This window comes from Schistocerca cancellata, chromosome 7 (genome assembly GCF_023864275.1).
Source record: "Schistocerca cancellata isolate TAMUIC-IGC-003103 chromosome 7, iqSchCanc2.1, whole genome shotgun sequence".
Classification (NCBI taxonomy): Eukaryota; Metazoa; Arthropoda; class Insecta; order Orthoptera; family Acrididae; genus Schistocerca; species Schistocerca cancellata.
Genome location: NC_064632.1, coordinates 357,691,948 through 357,719,821, shown reverse-complemented (window position 1 = coordinate 357,719,821; position 27,874 = coordinate 357,691,948). Strand labels below are relative to the sequence as shown.

The 27,874-nt window shown below is 38.1% G+C and overlaps 1 protein-coding gene across 1 annotated transcript in view; it reads left to right on the top strand.

Moving 5' to 3' along the window:
- LOC126092273 (microtubule-actin cross-linking factor 1) overlaps window positions 1–27,874 on the top strand; it is a 497,641-nt gene that overhangs the window by 455,339 nt on the left and 14,428 nt on the right. Inside the window, exons 91-94 of the mRNA XM_049907790.1 lie at window positions 7,695–7,849; window positions 19,158–19,320; window positions 22,497–22,610; window positions 25,197–25,413. Of these exons, the coding sequence (XP_049763747.1) occupies window positions 7,695–7,849; window positions 19,158–19,320; window positions 22,497–22,610; window positions 25,197–25,413 (649 nt within the window). The remainder of the gene's footprint in view (window positions 1–7,694; window positions 7,850–19,157; window positions 19,321–22,496; window positions 22,611–25,196; window positions 25,414–27,874) is intronic.

The following is a 27,874-nucleotide window of genomic DNA, read 5'->3' as shown; positions in this document are numbered from 1 at the left end:
ACACTTAGTTCAGATATAAGAGAGAATATCTTTCGTGAAGCTGAGATTGAGGTCTCAGTGTGCGATACTAAACATAGACATATATTATCTCCAAATGAGGTGTCATAGATTAGTTGATGTGAATTCCATTTATTGATGAACTACTTGTATTTATTTTGTAACAGTTGCCAATTTCACTGTGAAGTGAAGGAAAAAAAAATGACTTGAAGAGTGCCAGTGCTTTTGTTAGAGATATATGGAATTAAACTTACTGAAATTGCTGGTATGAAAATCCTCTCGTGAAAGTTACCACATCAGTCGTGGCAGGGATGGTGATGATGATGATTGTATAGTAACTTTGGTGGGGAATACACGGCTCATGTCAGGACCTTCAGTTCTTTGTTTAGCACAACAGATGCTATGTTTTAGCAATTCAAAAATGGCTGACTCAACTCCTTTCCACTTCTCAGAGAGTTCAGTATCTGATGAGGCCCAATGCAGTGACGTGGTTCCTGTATAAAAGGTGTCTGAAGTCTCTGCTGAGAAACCACTAGTTCTGATTCAGTTAGTAGTATAAACTGAGGGGAGAAACTGGCAAGAGATGCAAATCCTCGGGCTATGTGCTGTAGGCTATTTCAGTGAGAGTCAATTTTCCTTTCAATGGCATAGATTCATCTACTTTTAATTTCTATTGGTCTGATAGTTATCTTTGTCAGTTGGCAGTGCCTTTAGTTTCTCTTGTTATTTTTCCCTCACATTTGTGAACTGCATGCCGTCTTTTCCTTGGCCTCTTGGTGTGTTTAATCGTAACTTGGCAGAAACGGGAAGGCTTTGGATGAACAGTGTGTTCAGTAATCTTTGTAACCAAAGAATATAGCAATGCAGTAGCAAACACAGCACTGTATTTAAACACTATTTCATGTGTTGTGATGATTTAAAGTATGTTTTGCTACTTCCAGTTGGTCACAAGTACAATCGACACTTCCAGCTATGAGAAACAATTTCGTGAAGCATTTGAAAGTTTGTTACCACTCTGTGGCAGGTGATCGATAGAAAGAACAAAACGCAACTTCCTTTTCTATTGTTAGCAACACTTCATGGATAATATGGAATTCACTACTTCAGGCTTACCATAACCCCTGTCTGCAGCTTATGGTCTAGTGGCTAGCATTGCTACCTCTGAATCACGGGGTCCTGGGTTTGATTTCCAGCCGGGTCAGGGATTATCTCCGCTCGGGGACTGGGTGTTTGTGTTTCCCCATCATTTCATCATCATTCATAAAATTGGCGAGTATAGACTGTGTAAAGATTGGAACTTCGTGTGGTGTATGGGCGCTGATACCCATGCTGCTGAGCTCCCCACAATCCAAATATGATCATCATCATTATTTATCACAACCTCTTTGTGTTACGTCTAGCTTCTGCTCCCAGTTTAAAGTGTTTTGTGATTCCCAACACTCTTCCATTTATCTCTCATATTAGGTCGTAATTTCAGACTCGCCAATGTCTTTTGCTGTTGTCTTTAGTCCAAAGACTGGCTTGATGCAGCTCTCCATGTTACTCTCTCCCAAGCAAGCCTCTTCACCTTGGAGTAATTACTGCAATATACAGCCCTCTGAATCTGCGTACTGTATTCATCTCTTAGTCTCTCTCTACAATTTTTACCCCCCTCCAGTATTAAATTAATGATCCCTTGATGCCTCAGAATGTGTTCTACCAACCGATCCTTTGTTCTAGTTAGGTTGTACCACAAATTTCTCATCCCCCTAATTCTATTCAGTACATCTTTATTAGTTACCTGGTCCACCCATGTAATCTTCAGCATTCTTCTGTAGCACCACATTATAAAAGCTTCTGTTCTCTTATTGTCTAAACTGTTTACTGTCCACATTTCACTTCCATACATGACTACACTCCATACAAATACTTTCAGAAAAGACTTCCTCACATGTAAATCTATACTCAATGTTAGAAAATTTCTCTTCTTCAGAAATGCTTTTCCTGCCATTGCCAGTCTACATTTTATATCCTCTCTACTTTGACCGCCATCAGTTAATTTGCTTTGTAAATAGCAAAACTCATTTACTACCTTAAGTGTCTCATTTCCTAATGTAATTCCCTCAGCATCACCTTATTTAATTTGACTACATTCCATTGTCCTCATCTTGCTTTCGTTGATGTTCATCTTGTATCCTCCTTTCAAGATACTGTACATTTTGTCCAACTGCTCCTCCAAGTCCTTTGCTGTCTCTTAACAGAATTACAGTGTCATCAGCAAACCTCAAATTTATTTATTTCTCCTCGCTGAACTTTAAAACTCCTGCTCCAAATTTTTCTGTTGTTTCTTTTACTGCTTGTTCAGTATACAGGTTGAATAACATTGGGGATAGACTGAGGCACGGTCTCACTCCCTTCTCAACCACTGCTTCCCTTTCGTGCCCCTAGACTCTTTATAACTGCCATCTGATTTCTGCACAAATTGTAAATAGCATTTTTCTCCCTCCCACCTTTAGAATTTCAAAGAGAGTATTCCAGTTAAAATTGTCAAAAAGTTTCTCAAGTCTACAAATGCTATAAATGTAGGTTTGCCTTTCCTTAACCAATCATCTGTGAGAAATTTTAGGGTCACTGTTGCCTCACGTGTTGCTACATTTCTCCGGAATCCAAACTGATCTTCCTCGAGATCAGCTTCTACAACTTTTTCCATTCTTCTGTAAAGGATTTGTGTTAGTATTTTGCAGTCGTGATGTATTAAACTGATAGTTCGGTCTGAGTGTATTTCGCTGTCTCATACATCTTGCTCACCCAATGGAAGAGTTTAGTCATGATTGGTTCTCCCAAGGCTATCAGTAGCTCTAAAGGAATGTTGTCTACTCCCAGGGCCTTGTTTCGACTTAGGCTCTGTCAAATTCTTCTCGCAGTATCATATCTCCCTTCTCATGTTCCTCTATGTCCTCTTCCCTTTCCGTAGTATTGCTCTCAAGTACATCTTCCTTGTATAGATCCTCTGTATACTCCTCCTACATTTCTGCTTTCGCTTCTTTTCTTAGAACTGGGTTTCCATCTGAGCTCTTGATATTCATACAATTGGTTCTCTTATCTCCAAAGGTCTCTTTAATTTTCCTGTAGGCAGTATCTATCTTACCCCCAATGATATATGCTTCTACATCCTTACATTCTTCCCCTAGCCTTTCTTGATTAGCCATTTTGCACTTCCTTTCGATTTCATTTTTGAGACCTTTGTATTCCCTTTTGCATGCTTGATTTATTGCATTTTTATATTTTATCCTTTCATCAATTTAATTCAATATCTCTGGTGTCACCCAAGGATTTCTACTAGGCCTTGTCTTTTACCTACTTGATCCTCTACTGCCTTCACTATTTCATCTCTCAAAGCTATCCATTCTTCTTCTACTATATTCATTTCTTCTGTTATTGTCAATCGTTCCCTAATGCTCCCTCTGAAACCCTCTACATCCTCTGGTTCTTTCAGTTTATCCATGTACCATATCCTTAAATTCCTGCCTTTTTGCAGTTTCTTCAGTTTTAATCTGCAGTTCATAACGAATAAATTGTGGTCAGAGTCCATATCTGCCCCTGGAAATGTCTTACAATTCAAGAGCTGATTCCTAAATCTCTGTCTAACCATTATATAAATAATCTGAAACCTTCCAGTGTCTCCAGGTCTCTTCCACGTACACAGCCTTCTCTCGTGATTCTTAAAGCAAGTGTTAACTATGATTAAGTTATGCTCTGTGCAAAATTCTGCAAAGTAGCTTCCTCTTTATTTCTTACCCCCAGTCCACATTCGTGTACTACTTTTCCTTCTCTTCCTTTTCCTACTATGGAACTCCAGACTCCCATACTATTAAATTTTCAGTTCCCTTGACTATCTGAATAATTTCTTTTATCTCATCATACATTTCTTCAGTCTCCTTCTCATCTGTGGAACTAGATGGGATATAAACTTGTACTACTGTGGTGGGCATGGGCTTTGTGTCTATCTTTGCTACTACTTGATTTTATTTTTTTACTCATTATTGAGCTTACTCGTGCAATATCCCTGTTTGATTTTGTATTTATAACCCTGTATTTGCTGGACCAGAGGTCCTGTTCTTTCTGCCTCCGAACTTCACTAATTCCCACTATATCCATTTCCTTTTTAAATTTTCTAACCTACCTGTCCGATTAAGGGATCTGACATTCCACAATCTGATCTGTAAAATGACAGTTTTTCTTCTCCTAATAACGACGTCCTCCTGAGTAGTCTCCACCTGGAGATCCAAATGGGAGACTATTTTACCTCTGGAATATTTTACCCAAGTGGAAGCCTTCATCATTAAACCAGACAGTAGAGCTGCATACCCTTGGGAAAAATTACAGCTTTAGTTTCCCCTTGCTTTCAGCCACTTGCAGTACCAGCACAGCAAGGCCATTTTGGTTTATGTAACAAAGCCAGTTCAGTCAACCATCTGGACTGTTGCCCTTGCACTACTGAAAAGGCTGCTGCCCCTCTTCAGGAACCACAAGTTTGTCTGGCCTGTCAACAGATACCCCTCCGTTATGGTTGCATCTGTATCCCAACAAAAGGGAAAACTTGCAATGGGGCATTCAAATCTTACCCTCGCTATTTCCTATGGAGTGAATTATTTTGTTTGATGAGTTCTTCAGTTACTGGACCATTCTGCACCTCTTCATTTCATAAATGTTTTCAAATAATATTGGTATTTCATGTCTTGGTGCATAGGGCACATTCATCATTCTGTTTTAAACATTGTGTACACCCCGATTTTCCTATTCTGAGAGGATTTTTTTCGAACAATTAAGAATGCTTCTTCTTGTAATTATTGATGATGTTGAAGCAGGTCTTATTAATTTTGACACCTGTTTCCAAATATTTCTCCACTTATTCACTTGAGTGCTGAGCCATATAAGTCTCTCATCTATTTTGAAATCGGAGTCACATGAATATTAACATTTTTCATAAAAAATATTCCATTGGTTATCTTAATGTCCAATAAAATTATGGTTAGAACTGTCATTCTTTGATTCCAAATCGTATTCCTCACGTTTCTGTTTTTCATTGCCATAGCTGGGGCACTCCCAGTTTTAAGAAATCAGTAGCAATACGAAAAGCAGGGGTCTGGGTCACATTTGACGCTGTTCACAAATTAATACTCTCTAGTGAAACTGCTACATGATTTGCGACTGCAAGTAAGCTTTACTTTTCAAATAACTTCTTTAAAACATTGACATTGGAAAAGCACAGATGGAACTAAGCTTCAGTTTAATTTTACTACATTTGCTGTTGTATTCAGACTACTGATACTCTCGATAAAATTGTCATTTACTTATAACAAAATATTCCCAGAGAATATCCGTGTATTCTAGGAAATTACTACTAGGTAAAACTATTTCCTTCACATTGATCACTGTATGTGCGTCTCCAAATGCTACAAAGTGTAGAATTGTTAATGGTGAAATGAATATACTTGATAGACATTTCATTTCACTTGTGAAGTGTTTTGAAAATTCACATCTTGCAATTGTTTCTAAATTGTAGTGTCTACCTCAGATCTGCCCCAAATTAATGACCCTGTGCAAAGATTGTGGCATGTTCTACCATAGTTAAATATATTTATGAAGAAGGCAGTGAAGAATATTCCAGAAGTCTTTTGTGCATGCAGATGTTTAAATGTTGCTAAGTAGTTAGCAATATTGGTTTTAATTTGAAAATGTTAGTACTTGTGTTGATGAACAAAGTCTTTCGTCTATGGAGAACATGTGTAGAATGTCAGAAAATTAATTTAGTCTTCTCAGGGAACCCCTCCTACAGACCAGTTCATAACAGGACCCCACCACGCACTCGGTCATTAGAGTTCAACTTGCATCCCCCAAGTCCAGAACCAGATATTGTCTCTGGATCAGATCCAGGACATGGATTCAGATCCTGATACTGCTACACAGGCTCAGGTGAGAACTATAATTCTTTCTGTGGCCCCTGTAGCAGATTTTTTTGAAATAATAGTTTTGTTCATCAGTTAAGTTGCCTTTCTTTTTTACATCCCTCGAATTATTGAGTGTAATTTTATTGCTTTGCTTTTGTATTTTCATCAAGATTATCATCACTGTTGTTTATTGTGTTTCTATAAATATTTTGCACAAAGAGAAGCTGCAAATGCTGTTATGACAGCGTCAGTAGTTGGAGCTTCATGTGAAGACTAAATAATTTATTCATTTTGTTGCTGAATGCATGTACTCTGGCATTACAACACATGCTGCACCTAACTTATTTACATGTTGGATGTATTGACAGAAGCCCAAAAAGTTCTTAAAACCTAGAAGAAAAGGTTTAATAGAATTTTACTAATACTCTGCACATAAATGCTGTGGTTCTCAAATGGAGTTAGTTTGTGTGTGTATAATAATGAAGGAAATGAAATGCTGTTGGAATGCTCATGCTTATGGGTTTTTGTTTTAAGAAGCAACATGTGAAAATATTGCAGTATTTGACCTATCATCGTAGTACATGTGCAACTATGCTGACCTTACTGTATGTGGTGGACTTCTTGTCTTGTCATGTTGTGCACACTCTACTGGTGAAGTAATTTTCTTAATACATTGTTCAGTTCAGTTTTACACTCCCCATCTCAGACTTGCACTATATCTCTTGCTTGGGATTGCTGGAGTAAATAATTTTCATGGTGCAGTGTTTTCTGTTAGTGTGTTGTGTCATCATCCACTGGCATGAAAAAGTAGTTAGGTTTTGTGTAAATATTTTGTGTGCTATTCAGTATCTTATACTTTTGAGTCAGATGCAACTGTTAAGTGCTGTTGTATCAGTTTCAGTATTATACATTTTCAGTTATTAAAATTGATGTCCCATAACTAGAAATTATTTTAAATTACATAAAATTTCATAGGTTATTTGACCTAATATATTTAGTATGTAGCTAATTAGTTATTTTAAGTGATATCAAAGGTCAAAACTTGATGATATTCTCTGTTTTTTGGGTCATTGATGTAACGAGTGAGAATTTTTTGGTAATAGTAGTCCATCATTTTTAGTGCACTTCAATTCTCATCATTATGACCAAGAGTTTCCAACTAATTGGGAAATCCAGCACTGTGCAGTTGCATTTTGGTCTGTAGTTGTACAGTACACACATGTGCACCTATTTTGGTTAGTCAAAACTTAGGATGCTTTTGTTTGCATTTACTTTGTCATTTATGTCTTTGCCTGCATTGATCTGTTATGAGACAGATTTTATGCAGTCCCCAGAATGTAAATTAGACACATGATATAATTTAATTGTGAGAGACTGAACAAGCACACCATTACCTTGCACTTGGGCTTGTCTGTCACAGAACATAGTTCTTGGTTGTTAGCAAAGAGATGCTGTTTGGCTTTGGTTCTTTTTCTAATGTTTTATTGTTTGCAGTATTTCTGCTGTTCACCTAGCATTTTTATTTAGTTTGTAGTGTATTTTGTTGTTTTGTTTATTTGCTTATTGTTTGTTTTCTGTCTACCTTTCTCTTCACATCGTCACCCTGCCTTCGCCTGGTCCCATGTGCACGTCTGCTTTGGATTTGACCTTCCCTTACCACTTCCGACCCGTGCACACGAAACACTGTTGCTGACACCGCTTGTGGGGGAACTGCACACCCCATCCTATGTCCCGTCCGATCGGAACACACCTCGTTCGGACATTAAGCAAAGGGACGTACGAACATCGAGCTGCGTGAGCAGTTCATCCTGGCTGAAGGCGTGTCCCAGAGCATGACAGCATTCAAGCCGAAGGCCAGCCCCGGATCAGGATCAGGATCAACTCCGCAGAGGTCGCAGTCTTTGGCTGGCCCCATCACCAAGGTTGGGCATCCCCTCCTAAGCACAGCCTGCAACAAAGCCCTTACTGCATGAATCTTTCTTTCACACATCTCTTTCCTTGAAAGTACTTGTGTGTGTGTGTGTGTGTGTGTGTGTGTGTGTGTGTGTGTGTGTGTGTTTTAGAGAGAGAGAGAGAGAGAGAGAGAGAGAGAGAGAGAGAGAGATAGAGAGAGAGAGAGAGAGAGAGAGAGTTGAGTATGTAAAAGGGAGTGAAAGGATTTTTCTTATTTTGTGGTAGTGCACTGTGCATTTTCTCTTCTTTTTACTAGTTAATCACAGTTATAGAGTTATTTGTATCACAGTACACTGACTGTTTATTTCTTAGGTTCTTCCCATGCTTTCATTAATGCTTTCTCTTTTGATATCATAAGCTTCCATATATTAAGTAGTTTAGAAAAATACCATACACTCAAACATAGATTCTTGCTATCTTGTGCCAGCTATTCATTTTATTCAGTTTGGCATTTACATTTATGACTTCCATACATTCACCAGTAAACATGTCTGAGTCCACATATAATAATAAATCTAAATTCCCTGTGCACATGAGGAGAAACAGCAACTAGCAGTCAAAATTCTTCAGGCTCTGTTAATGTTACCTCCACAAGCGGGTGCTTTACAAGGTGAGTGGGTTTCCTGTGTACAGCTTTTGCACAAGGATGTGGCAGCTTGTATCATCAGTTCATAAGGTAATGTAATACCATGCATGTCTATTTTCTGGATATTTTATACAGCTCACCATACCCGTGCCTGTTGTAAAAAGTGAAAAAAGAGGTTGCTCATGGTTTGGGCTTTGATAAGGACTTATCCCTTTAGATATTGACATAAACTTTGGGCCCTCGAAGAGAAGCAAGGTACATCACTGAACCTGTGTTATTACCATCATATGTATATGAGGAAAAAACAAAATTTCTAAATTGGATACTTTCTTTAATCTTGGGGTTCTCTGTAAACCACTGAAACTGATAAAAATGTCTTTTTTAAGAATTGGGTTGGGAAGGCACTATTTGACATTTGAGAAAGTGTTGGAATTGAGAAACTTACCTCATCTCAAGAAGGTAAATGAATGTAATGTGTGTTGCAGTGTTTGGTTATTTGTCAGTGACTGTAGAAGTCTGTTGCATTAATGAAACTCACGTGAACATTGGATAACATTTGAAATCAGTATTGCAATTGTTTGCAATGCAGTCGTTTATGTGGGGTCAGTATGCTTCCCCTTTTTGTTCTTATATTACTTGCTTCAATATTTGATTTTGGTGTTAGATAACAAGATATGAAAGTGGCAGCTTTTCCTATCGTCTTTCTTTGCATGGATGTTTAGTTTGTTTAATTGTAAAGAATTATTTTTTGTTGGTGGCGCTCCTGAGGGTGCAGAGAATAAGAAAATTTGTATGCTATCAACTGTAGAACTTTTTCGACATGCTTCTTACAGCCGAGGAATATATGAGTCAGCTGATGCCCATCTTTGAGAGCCTTCGCCAGAAAGAAGATCTGCCTTGTGCGTATCCCCTGGCTGTGGGCTCTTCTTCCGGCCCTCACTATCACTGGGTAAATAGAAAGGCGTGTGGCTGGCTGGCAGAGTTGGCGCTTTGTTTTGTAGTGTGGGCAGTTTGGCTTTTTGTTACACACTTGCACCACAGTGTGGTATGACTGGAACTGGAAAAACTGCAGTATATTACATATAGAAGTGTGACTTCTTAAAATAACCAGCAAAAAAAAAAAAAAAAAAAAGATAGCCATTCAGGAAAAATTACAGTGAAGCTCAAGTTTTTGCTTTCTGTTTATTTTTTAACTTAATTGTTTTTGTTCTGAATTGTTTCCAAATAAATTCCCCTTTAATATCATTTCATTAGCTGCATGGTGTAGTGCCAGTTGTATGGTTCATCATTACCTGGCCTATCTGTGACTATTAGTCTGTAGATTCAACATAGTGAGTGACCTTTATCTTGTAGGTTTTTTAATATAGTACAGGTCCATCTGCTTTATGGCAACCTTTACTACTTGCAGGAGAGAAATGCCCTGACCACATGCCTAAAGTGCTCTGGTTTCTTCAAAATGACATTACAACTTTAAAATGGATTTCTCGCTGTTGGTACTCAAACTGCAAAATGATATTTTTAACAAAGAAAGACAATACTATAAATTGATGTTAAATTTGATGATCTAGCAATCAGTCAGGAAATAACCTCAGTAGTTTCTCTATGTGTGAAATAAAGAAAAACATTGTTCTCTCAGTCACACTGCTGGACATTCAAATTGCAACATGCAGATGGCAAGCAACAAACATGAAATTAACATCATAGTATAACATACTTGGATATTCACAACCATCAAAAGCAGGTATGAATAAAAAAACGCCATTTATATTTTGTATACCAGACAAGAATACACATTGGGTTTCTCATATAGAAATCACATTTGAATGTAGGATGTGAGAATATTGTGTTATGCCTCATTCAAGAAGAAGAAACATCTGCCAGTGTATGCGAGAATTTGATAGTTGCAGGACTGTGTCCTAATGACATGGCAGTTTATTGTTCCACAACATTACAACTGTAGTGCAGATGTGAGTCATCGGTTTTGAATGGCAGTGTCTTGTGTCCTGAGAGGACAGACATGTTGCTCACTTGGCTGTATCTTGAACCAAAACATTATCTTGTTTGCAGCAGGACAAGTATTCACATGGACAGTATAGCAATATCTGGAGGACAACAGTCTGTTGCCATGGCAATTTTACAGATCTATCACCCATTGGAAACATCCGTACATGGGTGGCCAAGAGACTGGCATACCACCACTCACTGACGGCTACAATCGATGAATTCTGGCATACAGTTGAAGCTGCATGATTTAACGTACCCAAAATTTCATCCGAGCTCATTTGAATTCAATGCCCAGCCAGGTTGAAGCCATCACTGCTGCCAGTGGTGGTGGCTCTGCATACTAAATTTTGCACCCTGTTCACTCCCAAATCACCTGTACATTTAATAAAGTGTTCTTCCTAGTAATCTGTATAAGCACAATAATGTAAAATTTTGTTACTTGCCATTAGTCGAGCACAATATTATTACACCTGGGATTCAGGGCGTTTTGGTTGGATCATGTTTTTGTCTGCACACTCAAAGCTGATCAGAATGTGCTCTTCTGTTGTAATGACCAGACAGCTTGAGCAAGAAGCAATTCGAACTTCTGCAGTGTACCTGATGGTCGAAAAAATGGTTTTTGTTACCATAATGACACCATGCCTTTCTGATAATGGCCGTGGGAGGCCAAGGTGGAATAATATCACAGTTGGCTGGTATCCAACTTGGTGTTGTAGGTATAATGGCTAGCAGTATATTAACCTATCTCTACATGTTTTTAGGGTAAGAGGAAAGGAGATGGCTTAGCTGAGAAGACAACCAATCACCCACCAGATAAATGAAGCATTGAGTGGTAGATATGCACATAAATAAGATGGTGAATATCATATTTCATTTATTATTTCCAGTTGCAATGGAGTGCAAATATATATTGCACTTCCTTCTACCTGATTTTCAATTAAACCATTGGGTATAGGAAAAATTTACTGAAGTACAGTATCGAAATTTAGAATATTAGAGTCCCTGTCTGTGATTGCTCTAAATCGCTTAAAGTTAATGCCAGGGTGGTTCCTTTGAAAGTACCTGATTGGTTTCCTTCCCCATCTGAGCTTTTGCTTCATCTTTAATGAGCTTGCTATCAGCAAGCTGTTGAACCATTATTCTGCTTTCTACTTTTAAATAGGTGAAGGTATTATTTTAATGTAACTCCATTTGTCAGCCATTAGTAGGTGATACTCTCTCTTGACTGATAATATTTGTATGATTCAGTTTCTTTTCCATTTATGTCATTGCTGCTATACAGTAGGCAAACTGTTCCTGTCTTGTTACTCTCTTTAATTTCTATGTTCTAATTAAAATGACTTTGTGGTAGGAAGTTGGAGACATTGTCTGTAGTATCTGATATAGACACTTAAGCAGACAACTTGACAAATGTCGCAAGAATGCAGCTCTCAGCATTCGTAACATAATTCATTTGCTTGCATTCAGTATCTAACTCTTCATCATAAATGTACTGTTGTAGATCCCATCTTGCTGAACTGCAGTCAGCAATGTGAGTCCTGTATCAGTTTTAATGTTGGTTTATAACTGAAGATAAACATCCCTTGGTGAACTGGTGCTCTTATTTAGACTTGTGATTTTAATTGCTGGCATTATGGTCCCATTATTTGCAGCCCAATTTCACTTTACTACATGTTAAAATAATTATTTCAAATGAAAGCAAATATTTTTGTCTGTTTAAAGTATATAACGTAGAACCAGTAAGGCATTTGGTGTTGCTGCACCCTCAGCCTTGATATATTCTCAGTGAAATTTTCTCCAGTATCTAATGAGGACTGTAACACACTCCTAGTCTACTTCATATCTACAAACTATTCAAATAATAGTGGAAGTTAATTTAATTTTGATCTGCTGAAGACGTTAATTGTTCACAAGATATACCTGAGTGGAAAGTTGAAATGATCTTTTGAAAAAAGGATAGGAATACAAGAGAAATAGCTATAGAACATACAGTGCTCGTCACACTGTTGCAAACGAGCAGAAATAATCATAAATACATCTGGGAGTACAGTACAGCTGAATTACATGGGATGGGCTGGAACCCTGGATGGGTGTGGCACGGGAAATTGGCAAAAATTTGTGTGACAGTGAAAAGATGAGAACCAGATGTGAGAGTTGTAGAGAATGCAGACATGACCATGTTCAAAACGCAAGGAGGCGGGGGGGGACTGAGAATAGATAAAATATCAAGCTGAGAAACAGCGATAAATAAATGTAATGGAAGGACTTCGAATGCAAATGGGGTAATGACAGCAGAGGGTACTGAACTAGCTGAGATTGAATTTAAGTGAGGTAGTTTATAGCTGTAAAATTTCTGTATTGTGTATAATTTCATATATTCTTTTCCTTCTGAACCACCTATTTCCTTCTGTACTGTTTTTTGCCCCCTTCTTTCATTGAACTGTTTTGCTGTCCACCTCTACTTCATGTGGACTTCCCATTGTATTCATGCACCTGGATGCTATACGCTCTCTCTCTCTCTCTCTCTCTCTCTCTCTCTCTCTCTCTCTCTCTCTCTCTCTCTCTCCCCCTCTCCCATTCCTGTCACTCCAGGAAATTGTGTGCATATGCATGTGTGTGTTTTATAATTGTGAGGAAGAAACTGGGTTCAGTAGCTTATTTAATTCCATCCCCTTTTTCTGCATATCCATTGCTGAGCACTTAATCTTCAAGCCACATAATGGTCTGTCCCATAATAGTACATGCTTTGTGTATTTCTCATTTATATAGCACATTTCTGACATCCTTAATTACAGCAAAGGGTGTGGATAGAGTTCTTTCTGTTTCAGTTTACTTTTATGCCCTTATTCATAATGGACTGCTTATTTAAACTGCTGTGCTCAGAGTTACATTTATTATACTGCTGGTGCAAGTGTTTGCTTTGTGTTTCATGTGTCATAGTCTGTAGCTGAAACTGAGTGACTTGAAAAGCTTCTTGACAGTATTGTCACCTGAGCTGTTGTGATGTTATCCTGTTGGCAGTTTGTATTGCATACACAAAAGATCTCACTTCTTTCCTTGTGTCAGGGTTTTCCTCATTTTATTTCTGCTCATATAAAGATTCCCATGTGCACACAGATTTTATTCTTTGCTTAGGCTATACGTGGAAACTAGCCACATATACCACCAGGATATTTCAGTTAATTATTTATTTCCTTCTCTGAACCTGTATACTGATCATAGCACATGACAGTGGACATGATATTTTGGGTAGTTGGTTTATTAGTGGAAAAAGTGAATAAGGTATTGATTTTATATGAACGTCGTTTCCCTAATGTTAGACACATAAGAATAATTATCAAAAATGGAAAAATAACTTGTTCTTGGAGGAATTCTTTCCATAAATGTCATGTTCTCAAGGGCAGAAGCTTACTGTCAGCCTCCACCCAATCTGCATACTTGGAATGAAAATTACTATAATTCCTAGTTTTCCCATTGCTTGTTGCTGTAACTTGGTTAGATACTTGCTACTAATAAGTGGACATGCCAGTGTCACACAGGACAATTTCTTGTTATTAACCCAACTTATTTAAGTAAAAATAGTGTCCCGTTGTTCCACCATTAAAAGGTTTATTATTACTGAATTCCTTTTCTTTGGTTAGTTTTTCTTACTTTTTTTTAAAGTGTTGGTTTATTGCCCCAAAAATGTCTTGCTCATTAGTTTGCCTTGATTTATTTACTTCTTTTCATTCATTTCTTTTGTTTTAAAAGAAGAAAAGATGTGTTGCACTTTTCTTCTTATGGGATTGACAGGACACCCGTTTTCATTATAGATACACCATTAAATATGATCAATTATGTTTAGAGGAAGTTAGTTGCTCTTAGTTTTAAATTTAGAGTGGCAAATGGTAAGTACAGTTGTTTCATTACATGTCTTTCAAATCATAACTGTTTTCATATGGCAACAATTTCAATCATTTTTGCTCAGTTGTGGAATTCAACCGAGTGGATGCCCGGCAAATGTTATCACAAGTGGTGCTGGTGAGTTGCCTTGTAGAATATAACACTACATTTATGTGTGTTACATTTAATTAAGAAATGAATAAGTCAGTGTTACTGAATTTCAAGAAAATTGGATGAAATATTACTTCCTTAAATTATTGCATTGCTGTAGTTTTAATATTAATCACTTTAATAACAACACAAGGTGATTTACATATCATTTCTTATTTAACCATGTTACATAGAATGTCATTTTCTTAATAAGCTCCTCACATGTTTGTATTGTCATAATTGAGTACTGATTCGCTGAAACTGCATGGTACACTGTTCTGAAAATGAAGCTTATTGTTGTTAAACAAGAAGTAGTGTATTAAGAGAAAAACACCTTAAATAATATTGATTTGTATTCCTATGGAGAAAGATGAAATTGCAGAAATTCTCAAAACAAAGTAGTTGAGCATGACTTCATTTGTTACTGCTTGAAATTCCTTCTTTTTGGATAAAGGGAAAACTGAACTTGAAAAAGTGTGTTAAGTTAACAGTCATAGTAATAAAAATTTATAAAATGCAGTCCAGAATGAAAATAGTGACAAAACATTGGCAACTGATAACAAGAAAATGCAGTTGTGGCAGTATTTTGTACTACGAAGAGGAGACAAAGTAAGCTACTGGGAAGTGAGGTGAAAGGGAGTAAATAAATATTGAAATTGTTAATATAGGACTTTCACCTGATTTACATGGTGTGTGTTTACAGTTATATTATGTTTCTTCTTTTGCTCGGTTGCAAATAATTTATCCTTTGATTTCACTTTATTTTCTTTGTTTAACTTTGTCCTTGGATTAAGGGAGAAAAGGAGAAGAATTAGGAAGAGCATTTTAAGGATGACGAGAAAGGGAAAAGGAAGCTCAAGAGAATAACTATGACATTCAAGAATTTTTTGTCGAGATGTAATAATTTCACCTGCGAGACCCCTTGTTTCAGCTATGCATATTTACTTTGAAATTGTTTGTGGAAGTTTTGATGTGATGTTCTCAGACCCGTGACCATGTTCATACGTCGTATATCATATCATTCATAAACTATACCACTATCATCCATAATTACACATTCATTATGGGAGATTTTTGTATACATTTTCCAACACTTTTGTCAAAAATTGTTGTTTGTTTGGTGCTCTGGGCAATTGGCTAATTGGAAAGAAATGCAAAGGGGGGGGGGGGGGGAGAAATGATCAATACACTTAGGTGATAAGTCATGAGATAGTGTTATGCACATATACAGGTGGCAGTAGTGTATACAAGGTATAAAAGGACAGTGCATTGGTGGAGCTATCATTTGTACTCAAGTTATTCATGTGGAAAGGTTTCCGAGGCGATTATGGCCACACGATGGGGATTAACAGACTCTGAACATGGAATGGTAGTTGGAGCCAGATGCATGGGATACAATTTCAGATATTGTTAGGGAATTTAATATTTTGTGATCCATAATGGCAGGAGAGTGCCAAGAATACCACATTTCAAACATTACGTCTCACCACAGACAATGCAGTGGCTGATGGCCTTCACTTAATGATCGAGAGCAGCAGTATTTGCATAGAGTTGTCAGTGCTTACAGACAAGTAACACTACGTGAAATGACCACAGAAATCAATGTGGGTCATATGATGAACGTATCTGTTAGAAATGTGCGGTGAAATTTAGTTTAATGGGCTATGGCATCAGACGACTGACATGAATGTGCCTTTGCTAACAGCACGACATCGCCTGCAGTGATTCTCCTGGGCTCGTGACCATATCAGTTGACTAGATGACTGTAAAGCTGTGGCCTTGTCAGATAGGTCCCAATTTGAGTTGGTAAGAGCTGATGGTAGGATTCAGGCATGGTGTAAACCCCATAAGGCATGGACCCAAGTTGTCGACAAGACACAGAGCAAGCTGATGGTGGCTCCTTAATGGCGTGGGCTGTGTTTATGTGGAATGGACTGGGTCCGTTGGTCCAATTGTAACAATCATTGACCATTTGCAGGCATTCATGAACTTCATGTTCCCAAAAAAGACGAAATTTTCACGGATGCTGAGGCACAATGTGACCAGGCCACAGTTGTTTACGATTGGTTGGAAGAATATCCTGGGAAATTTGAGCGAATGATTTGGGCACCTATATCACCCAACATGAATCCCATCGAACATATAAGAGACACAATCAGCAGGTCAGTTTGCACACAAAATCCTGCACCAGCAACACTTTTGGAATTAACTATGGCCATAAGAGGCAGCATGGCTCGATATTGCTGCAGGGGACTTCCAACAACTTGTTGAGTCCGAGTTGCTTCTCTACGATTGGCAAAAGAAGGTCTGACACAGTACTAGGAGGTATCCCATGACTTAGCCAACTCAGTGTGTAGCACTGAAAAATATTAAGAGATAGCAGATGTTTTGCATCTTCAGGCCCTCACAACAATTATGTGAAAAATTAACAGTGCAGTATGTGTCTGAAATACTGGAAGAAGAACCTAAGATGTATAAGAAGTACAGTAACTTCAAATAAGAGAAACAATAATTGAAAAAGTAAGATGAATAACAAGAATAAGCAGAAAGTTGCACATATAATAATGAAACAAATGTCAGATTTGAATGTAATAAAATCATGACTGCACCTTTATGCTCTTTGTTGTATTTGTTTAAATCCTGTGGCAATTGGGGACCAAATTTTCAACACACCAGATGACGAAAATCTCTTCAGTCAAGTTGGGTGTTCACATCAGTGTTTTAAGAGGATGTAATGATCTTTAATTATGTAAAATAGTACAAAGCGTTCCTTGATTGGTAAAGGACAGTAAGATTTATTATGAACTGGCTGATGAGAGATTCATTCTTCAGGTTAGCATAATATATTTACAGGCTGATGCATTGTAAAATGTGCTTGAGTTCATACATAAAATTCCCTGTCTGCTGAGCCACAGCTCTCACCCCCATTCCCCACCTCCTCAACAATTCAGTCAAGAAAACTTGCAAAATTGTAATGAGAAAGAATGTGTGGCCAGTACTTACCTTCAGGAGGCAAAATTGCTATTAGTGTCTACAGGAATTCTTAAAGTAGCAAATAGTACACTGTCCTAGCTGACTACATAAATATAAATCCTACTTCTTGAGAGCAAATGTTTCTTCTACCTCCCAGAAATACTGATAGAACTGTGGCAACAGATTGCAAGGGAGTTCAGAAGTGCCTATTATACTAGGCGTTCCTTTGTCCTTTCTGAAGAGGGAAACTTTTAGTTCTAAAAAGCTTGATTATTACACTCTATTCTTGAATGTTTGCATGAGCTTTACTATGAATTTTGCCTCCTAAAGGATAATACTGCGCGATTGTTCTGTCTCATTGTAATTTTTACTGTGAAGTTGTAGCATTGGTTAAATCAGGAAAAGATTATCTATGAGTGACAAGTTTAATAAAAGAAAGTGTTATAGTTGATGTCATTCCTCACCGACCACCTCTCACCCTATTCCTTCTGCATTTTTTTTAAATAGCAAATTATATGGTAGTTTCCTTAGACAAACATATTATTCTCTCCCTACATGTGTCTGTTGCAATAACAAACATGTATTTTAATGTCATGAAAAAACTGTGTTTATATTACTGTTCCTTTTTTGTTATATGTTAAATATTTTTACATTAAAAGCACTGTTTTGAGGATGTGCAGTGGTGTTGATGTGGACAAGCATTTATAAAATCCCCCATATTTTACACTCATATGATATTTCATTTTTTGGGCTCAATGATTTTTATGTGGTTAGACCAAATGCACCTTAATATTATCCAAAGTTTTACTTCTGTTAAATCACAATCAGTTACTTGAGTGAGCATTTGTTAATGGTTGTATGTGTATGACTTCAGCCACTTCATGTCTTATGAGTGAAATATGTAGAACAGTTGAAGAAATAGAGGAAAAGATTATATTGTGATGTAACTCAAATAAAGAGACTTCAGCTTTGTGTCAGATTAAGCATGGTAGAAGTGTTTGCCATACCTTTTTGTAAGAGTTAGCTTTGGACAGAACATAGTTGTGAGGGGCTTGCTGGCAGTCGTAATGTATGCAGTCTATAAACACACATTGATAATGAGAACGTACTGTGTCACCATTCCACTCCAGTTACATCGTTTCTATAGCCTTTTTTAAAAATCGCTATTTTTGTTTGGAAAAATTGATGATTACCATTAACATAACTGAAAGAACAAGCATAGAAATGAAATTAGGCTTTAGGCCTGACTTCAAATGGCAGCTAATACAATTCCCAAAGCTGGAAGATGGAATGATGAACTACTGAAGTTCACGTTGACATGCATACCATTAAAAAGAGCATGGTGTTAGTAAGTTTCCACAGTAGCAATACACTATATTTGGTGCCAAAAGAGTCGTGGGCTAGATTCCTGTATTGCCAGCCTGATGAGTCAACCAGTCAGTCAGTCAGTCATTTAATTTCTTAGATCTTGTAAAATTTTGTTTCCACTTCTATTAATCTGGCAGTGAAAAGATAGTTAAAAGTATCAAAAATAACTAATCTAGTCCTAACACACCATTGCACATCTTGGGAGCCTCTCAATTTTATTTATTTATATATTTTATTTTGTGTATATGTGTTTATACTATCATGCATGAAGGTTAGTGCATAACTCAGTTATTTCTTTGATACTCAAAAATTAGGTGCGAGAGAGAAGTGCCCGCAGTGTACCTATGGGTCGACCATCAGGACGCTCGTCATTTTCTGGTGGTGCGCGGACACCTGACTCACTGAGTGACAATGAAAGCACTCTGCCAAGGCCTTTGCGGAAGGGGTCTGCTCCTCCTAGATCCAGCTTGACACCAGGTATCATAAAAACAGTCCTGTGAAGAATATTTACGTACGCCTGAAGTGCTAGAGTGTAGGAAGGTGAAATACTGAAGAAAAAAGTTGATGTTCGCAATGATTTTCCTTAAACTTGGTAGCAGTAATCTCAAAAGTTTATTGATGTGTACCTAGTTTTTATTGACTTTTGTTTTTTGTAATAAATATATATCATTAAATAAATAATAATTAAATATTGTTATGATCCTGAAAGTTTTGTTTAATGTTGAGGAAAATCTCAATACTTAGAGAAAGTTTTCCATTTCTACTCTTCAATTATTGATCTTTATTCCTAAGTGCCACATCTAACATTTGTCAGGAAAATGAAATAATGATGTATCTCTGTTTCTACATAACTAATTTGTATCTGAACAATTAAGATATTGCAATATCACATCATCACAAATAAGAATGAGACAAGCTAGAATATAAGTACTTTATTAAGAACATACCATGTGCCATGCCAGGAAACTTAACGGATCTAAGTGCCAGTAAGAAAGTTTTTTAAATTGTTTTTTGCAAGGACACAGTTACTAACACTATAGATTTACACAAATAGCCAGTTTATGTTACATTAGTTGTTGACCATTTTCTCCAACATCTAATGTAAATGACAACAATATAACATAAATGTGAATAGCCACCTGAAGATGAACCTGTTGGTTTGCAACTGGTGATGGTAACTGTAAATAAATAGCATTAATAACAGTGGCTGGTCGTTGTTTTCTTCTTTGCAAGAATCAACTTGTATTTCACAGACAGTGCCATTCTCAGAAATGTCAGTTTATGACAAAATAGCAGGAAGAACAATTTCTTCTTCTGCTTCTTCTTCTCGTTCTTCCAAGTTCTGTTAATGCTGGGGCTTTACATTTTATTTGTGGTATTGCATGTACAGAAATGCAGCATTAGGTTTTTAATGAGGGGAATTGTAGTCAACAAAAACCACTTCTCATACTTTTAAATCTTTGGAACCCCAGAGAGGTACTTGCAGCAGAGTACTGAAAACACAATAGCATTTGAAATGAGTTTTGTGAAAAAATGACACTAGGAACATTTTCCATTTCTACTCGTCAAATGTGGGCTTATGAAGCATTTATTGATAACAGTGCAAGTGAACCAAGTAAGGCGATAAAATTTGTTGTTGGCCTTGGTGAATATATAATTCTTTTCAGTTGAAAAGTTCTGGTAGACCTCAAAGGAGACCACTCACTGAATAGCAGAAGCATTGAGTCATCGACAGACAGTGCAAAACAGGAAGTTGGCTTGATAGCATTTAGAATGAATCCTTTGTTGATCTACAGGGTGCACGTGCGTGCGCTTGCACACACACACACACACACACACACACACACACACACACACACACACACACAAAATATCCCTACATTGTGTCACACAAACAGTGCTGGGATCGCATATTGGCAGATGGATTAGGGTGGGTTGGGGTTTGAGTCATGTTGGGTGGGTAGAGGACAGGAGAGGTAGGAGACAGGAAGGGGGTTGGAGATGGTTAGCTAGCAGCTCAGAGGGAGGTTGCAGGTTTGCTGGTAGGGAATACGGGAGGGAGGGCCGGCAATTGGATGGGCTAGGCATGTGACATGCAAGGCTCGAGTCGGTGGTGTGTGGCACACGAAGTGATGTGAATTGAAAGGGGGGGGGGGGGTGAACAGAACAGGGGAAACTGTTGGGTGAGGTGAGTGAGGACAATGGGTTAACTGTAATTGAGGCCAGGAGAGTTACAGGAATGAAGGATGTGTTGCAAGAATAAGTCCCATCTGCATAGTTCAGGAATGCTAATTGTTGAGGAAAGCATCCAGGTTGCCTGGTTTGTGAAGCAGCCTTTGAAACTGAGTGTAGTGTTTTCAGCACCAACATAAAAAAAACTGTGCACTGATTGCATCAGAGTTGGTATTTGACATGGCTGCTTTCACTGGTGCTCCAGCCTCTGTTGAAATAGAATAAACCTGTGATAGGACTGGAGTTGGAAGACTGTGGATTTGGGGTTTTGGGAGACAAGGAAGGTTTCCTCTAGGTGGCTAATGAAAGTGTTGGCATAGGAGGGTGCCATGTGAGTGCCATACAGCCTGGCCATTTGTGAATGGCATATCTACAATGACGAGACTTCCCTTGTCCTGCATGCTGGCAGTCTTTTGAGGGCGTTCAAAGACAATCCTGTAACCCAACTCGTCTCGATCTCCATTAGCCCGCTGCCCCCACTTCCACTACCCAACAGTCTCCCCTTCCTCTGTCCTGTAGCCCACTCCCAATCCATGTCTCTGCATTACCTGCATTGTGTTCCACATCCCACCAGCTCCACTACCTGTGCGTCACAGGCCTAGACTTTGCACCTGTCACCCCTCCCTCCTCGCATTCCTAGCCAACAAACTTGCTCCCTCCAACCGAGCCACTAGCACTGTGTATGTGTGTGCAGGCGCATGTATGTGTGTGCATGCATGCTTTGAACAAAGGCTTTATTCTGAAAGCTAGCGAATTTTTCGCATTTGTGTGCACTTAGTGACAACTCGAAACTTCTGCTATTCAGCAAGTTGTCTCCATTACTTCTAAATGTTTGTGATTGACATTCTGTGATAATGGATAAAAATTATGTTTAGCGTACTGTTATTAATTTTGTAGCATTGTAATGAATTATAAGGATAGTGCTGCAGAATTCTATCAATTTTGCAGATAGGCTGTTACATTTGATATATCTATTTTTGCCAGACTTTTCATATTTCCAGGATGGTGGTCAAGTTTGTTGTCAGAGTTTGATTTTATTACATGTCTTTTTGTCAGTACATGTGGTGTAATATGTGTACCTTCTGTTGACTAGTTAAAGATAGTAAGGAATGTGGGCAACCAAAAAATAATTAGGAGAGTGAAGTATCTGCCATGAACTGTTTTGGTATTCCACAGTTCTAAGCAATTAATACCAATGTTCTACTGATTCACTGTCATTTTGATGAAATTTTGTTTTTACTACTTGAATTTTACATTAAACCAAATTACTGTACTGTTTACTGGTTTAGGAATTTTTTATTACTTTTGTTTGTATTTAAGTGCTATTCCTGTGCTCTGAATGTATGTATGTGGTTAGCTTTCAGACAAAAATAGTTATGTCAGCAGATGAAAAGATCAACAAGAAGTATGTTATGTTCCAGGAGGAAGCCTGCCTGGCAGCAAGGCAGGAAGCAGAGCGGGTTCGAGACCAGGCAGTCGCCAGGGCAGTAAGCCTCCCAGTAGGCACGGATCCACTCTCTCTCTTGACAGCACAGGTAAAATACTTCTTGTTGAAAGTTTTCTGAAGAAAGTCTGCTTTGGTGTAGGCACTTGAAAGTAATCACTCTTGAGATATGTAAGTGACAACTTATTTAAAGAAAGAGATTTTGAAGTTGTGGGCATAAAAAAGATCAAATAACCTAACTACTAGTAATAATTTTAAGCAACGCCACTGGAAACATTAGAATGTATACCAATGTTGTGTACTAAATTCTAAACTTCACTGCTGAATTTTGTGAAGTGTGAGCTTATCGAATTACTCAAGGTGGTCTTGTTGTTTGGATGGAGCAATAATCTTGATAGAGTATTACGTTATTTGCTCACTTTGAATTTCAGTCTCCTAATAATAAAAATGATGAGACACCTACTCAAATCAATTACTTAAAAATGTGTCAGGTTACTATACTTACTTCAGCAAATGAAATTGGGTATCCTGCCAATGAACTGAGGTCTGCTACCTGCCTTACTTACAGTTCATACTATGCGATCACTCCGTATCGTAGCACTACAGAATGTTGATTGATTAATTCCAGTTGTAATTCATTCATGTTGTAGTCATAACGTGTTATTTTTCTGCATTTTGTCAAGTGTGTAGTTGTATATTTCTGAACATTTAAAACAAGTTTCCAGTATTTGCACCACTTTAGAATCTTTTCAAGATATGACTGGATGTGTATGTGCAGCATTTTTAAGGTAGTATTTCATTATAGGTAACTGCATCTTCGGCAAAAAGTCAGAAATTACTATTAGTATTGTTCATCAGGTCGTCTGTGTACAATACGAACAACAAAGGTCCCAAAACACGTGCCTGAGGCATGGCTGAAATTACTTCTACTTCTGTCAGGGACTAACTCTCCACCCAAGACAACATACTGCACTCATCATTTCAATCACAAATTTTGTTTGTTGTATAATGAGCCATCTGTTTGTTAAGACAGCAGCATGTTCATCCTCTGCATCCCTCCTGTACTGGGTGGTTTTAATTAAAGTACAGCCACTCACAGAGGTCCAGTATGGGCTGTAATTATCATGTGGAAGATATTCTAATGTGTCGATGCAGAACCAATATATGCTAAAAAGGTCAAATAAATGAGCAAGCCATAATGTTGATTTTATTATTAACTTCTGCTTACACAGTTTATTCAGTATGAGTATCAGAGATGTCAGCCAAGTACTGCATCTGCAAAATGATGTCACGAACAGTTGCTCGCAACATTTCTGGGGCAATCTGAGCAAGGTGTTCCTGCACACTGGCCTTCAGATCAGGTAGGGATGGAAAGTGTTCTAGGTAAACACATTCTTTTAGATGTACCCAGAGCCAAAAGTCACATGGGTTCAGATCAAGTGATCTTGCAAGTAATGCATTTGGAAAACCATTGGAGATAACATGTTTGTGGAAGTTTGCGTTAAGCAGATCTTTCATTAGTAGAGCGATGTGAGGTGTTGCCCCATCTTGCATGAAAACAGGGGTTTCTACACAGTTATCCTCTTCTGCAACAGGAATCACATGCTATGTAAGAAGGTCTTGATAACATTCAGACGTCATGGTACACTTGACAGTCCCTCTGGACATATCCTCTGCAAAGGTGAATGGACCAAGAATAACAATGCATGTGAATCCACACTACACAATCACATACAGTGAGTGCAATTGCTCTTAGTACGCAACACACTGTTTAACAGTGCCCCAAATTTGGCAATTATGCATATTCACTGCACCTGGTAGTGAAAAATGTGCCTCGTCACTTCACAGAATTTTGCCCGGCCACATGTCATCAACTTCAACCTGTGCCAGAAATCAAAGAGCAAATTCTGAATGTTGTGCTGCATCATGAGGTTTCAGTTAGTTCCAAGTCCGGATCTTGCATGGGTACTAATATATATATAGACTGCAAACTGTTCTGTACTGTTGACCATGGGATGGACATTCCTCATCGCACAAAATGAGCATTAGCATTACCAAGGTCATGCGGTTCATAGTCAGTTACATCTACAGAAACTTTGTCAGTAACTTCCACTGGGAAAGGGTACCTTGGTCTTCCAGGTGCCACACAAAGCTCACTCATGTTTTCCAATTTAATGACATTGGGCATCTCCTCAGATTGTTCAGTCATCAATACCATCTCAGTTCAGCACTCTCATTGCTGCAGTTCATATAAAACAGTTTCACTAATAGCACACAATCTCTCTTCTCAGTAACCAACTGTTCAGTCACATTATGGCTTCTCAAATGACAGTGCTGATGTCGGACTGCCATAAAAACAACGTAACATGCCAGATTTGTGTTTGGTGGCCGCAATTGTAGCTAATTTGTTTTCCAGTGTAAATGTGTTCCACATTTATGTATTAGTGTACTACAAAGCTGCACTGCCATATGACAGCCCACACCAGATCTCTGTGAGCAGCTGCACTTTAATTATAACCACCCAATAGTTCTGTTCTCATATGGAGTAAAGTTGTTACTATGTATCGATTGCCATGTTTCTGCCTTAAATTTTATTCTCGTGGGTAGTTAAACAGTTTGTGGGTACTAAGGATCAGAACATTATCAGTATTGTTATTGTGCATATTTTGTGTTTCAGACGAAGGTACACCGAGCCGTATTCCAGTACAGAGGCGAACAGTTGGTGCTGCAGCGACACCACCAGCCAGGGGTGGAACCTCTGGTAGCAGTTCGCGTAAACTCACAGCTCCTGTGAATGGCACACCTGGGGGCAGCCGGCCTCGAACGCCGACAGGGGGCAGCAGGCCACGAACGCCGACGGGGCTTCTCAGTCCTGCCAGTGGTTCTTCCTCGAGGTACAAACACACACATTTTACTTGATACTTTGAAAGTATTTAGTTGTACCTTGAATGACCAAAGATTCTTATTCTTAAATGTTACCAGAATACCACATTTGAAGAGAAGTAATGGCACCATTACGTGCCTTCATTTCTTAGTTGTCATGGTGTGTAAAGGATATGGAATAGAATAAAGGCCACAAGTGTTGGAGTATTTGATTTTGAAGGAAAGCAACACACTCGAGTCATTTAATTGTCGTGCATAGTATCTCATGTTTCTGGGACAGATTTTCCAATTTTCATTATCATGATGATCGTAGCATACCAGGAAATGAGAAATTCAGAGGTGAAAGACTAGTTGGTCATCTAAATTTTCGTGATAACATTGTACCGTTTGCCTCTATTGCCAAATAGAAGAACTTAATAGACAGAGTTTTCAAGCGGGGTTAAATGTCTTAAACTGTAATTATTACATAAAAAGAAGACAGAATAAATTAACAGCAGTGTTGTAGAATTACTATGAGTTTATGTAAGCTCATCAGACAAAATACTAATCATTGCCTTAAAAGAGCACATTGGTCAATTTGGAAATGGTGAAGCACCACATGACTGGCTATCAGCCAGTTGTGTGACACTCCACCTCTGACATAAGTCTCAGCAGTGATGTAGTGTATATGTGCTAGTAAATTGATTGGAATCGGTGCAGTAATATGAGTAAATATGCAGATGTGACAGTGGTAGAGAGGAGCTATTGTGCCAATGATGACTCAGTGAATGAAGTTGTGCAGTAGTAATATGACATAAGAATATGGTCATTAGAATATCCCAACTGACAATAACTCACAACAAGTGTAATACCACGTCAGGGACAGTTCGTCTCAAACTCGACAGGAATTGCTGTTGTCAGGGTATGCAGATCAGTTTCAACAAGTTTCTGAGTGAAGATTACAAAGGGAACTGCATGCAGTTGACACTGTGGGTCGAGTCCCTAACAAATGGCCATTGCTCACAGAGGCATAAAAAGCTACATGACTTCAGTGGGTCAGAGAAACTGGACACTACCTGACTGAAGGTGTGTTGTGTCATCTGACAAGACTTCTTGTGCACTGATGACCCATTGAGGTGTTTAACTCACATTGTGTGGAGGGTGCTACTCTTTCGTTGTCCATGTGATGCTTTTTCACTATGACTTGAGCTCACTCGTTCTGGTTATGGCGAATATGAAGTAAGTGTTTACTTCAGCATTCTTGGTGACTGAGTATTGCTCCTTCTTCTATATCTTCACAATCTGTATGCTGTAGACACATCCGTTGTTCTGAGGCAATAATAACGATATATTAATGTGAAACTTCCTGGCAGATTAAAACTGTGTGCCAGTCTGAGACTCGAACTCAGGACCTTTGCCTTTCGCGGATTTGACCATCTGAGCTACCCAAGCATGACTCACAACCCTATATATTAATGTGATGTCTCCTGAGTTGAATAATTTTTTGTCTGGTGTGCTTATGTAAGGCAGTTGAAGATAGTGAAACAATGGGCATCAAAAGACATAAATAGAAGAGTAAAAGTGTCCAGGAGTGCTTTTGTGAAACAAAACAGAGTTTTCAAAGTGAAGAATCCAATGTGCCTGAAGTGGAAAGTTCACGATCTGTTTTGATGTACAGTTAGGAAACATGAAATTACTATGTGAAAACCATTCAGCTTGGCAAGCAATGGGGAGTTATATTGGGCATTACTGGAAGAGGCAGAGAAGCAAACAAATGATAGAGGCAACATAATTGATAACTAATAAAATTGAATTAGAGGTGGCTGGGATATATAGCAGGAGATAGTATTGGATGGTCAGTGCTCCAAGGAATTACTTTGCTAGATCTCAAAAAATGAAGAGAAAGAAGAGAAAGTAATGATAGTGGAGAGGAGGACTATATTAGCCAGTATTGTAAACAATTGCATGTGGTGGAATCGGAAGACATCCCTCCTGCCCCCCCCCCCCAAAAAAAAAAAAGAGTATATGAATGGTAAGGGAGAATTGCCACTTTATCCATTATCTTCCCTCCATGATGTTCTTTTGTACTCACTTAGGATATATGAAGCAGTATGTACAAAGTTTCAAAAATCTCCCATCAATTTTGAATAAGACAGTGACTGTATAAAACTCTTTGTTATTCATCAGTTTGTAAGTTGAGTTGTGCGCTTAGGTCCATGGAAATAGGGAACTTAAATGTTGAACATTTACGCTTTGTACCAGATGTCTTTATGTTCATACATCAGATTCTTATATTGAAGTTAAGAAAATAAGATTTTTGTTTGTTTTTGATCATTGAATGTACAGATAATATTGTAATTCAGATAATAATTTTTAGGTTAGAAACAGTTCACACAGCATCACATGTATCATCGTCTACTGGCACACGAAATAGGTAAATAAAATTGGGTGATACATTGTGCAGAGGAATTAGATGGGTTATGACTGTGGTGT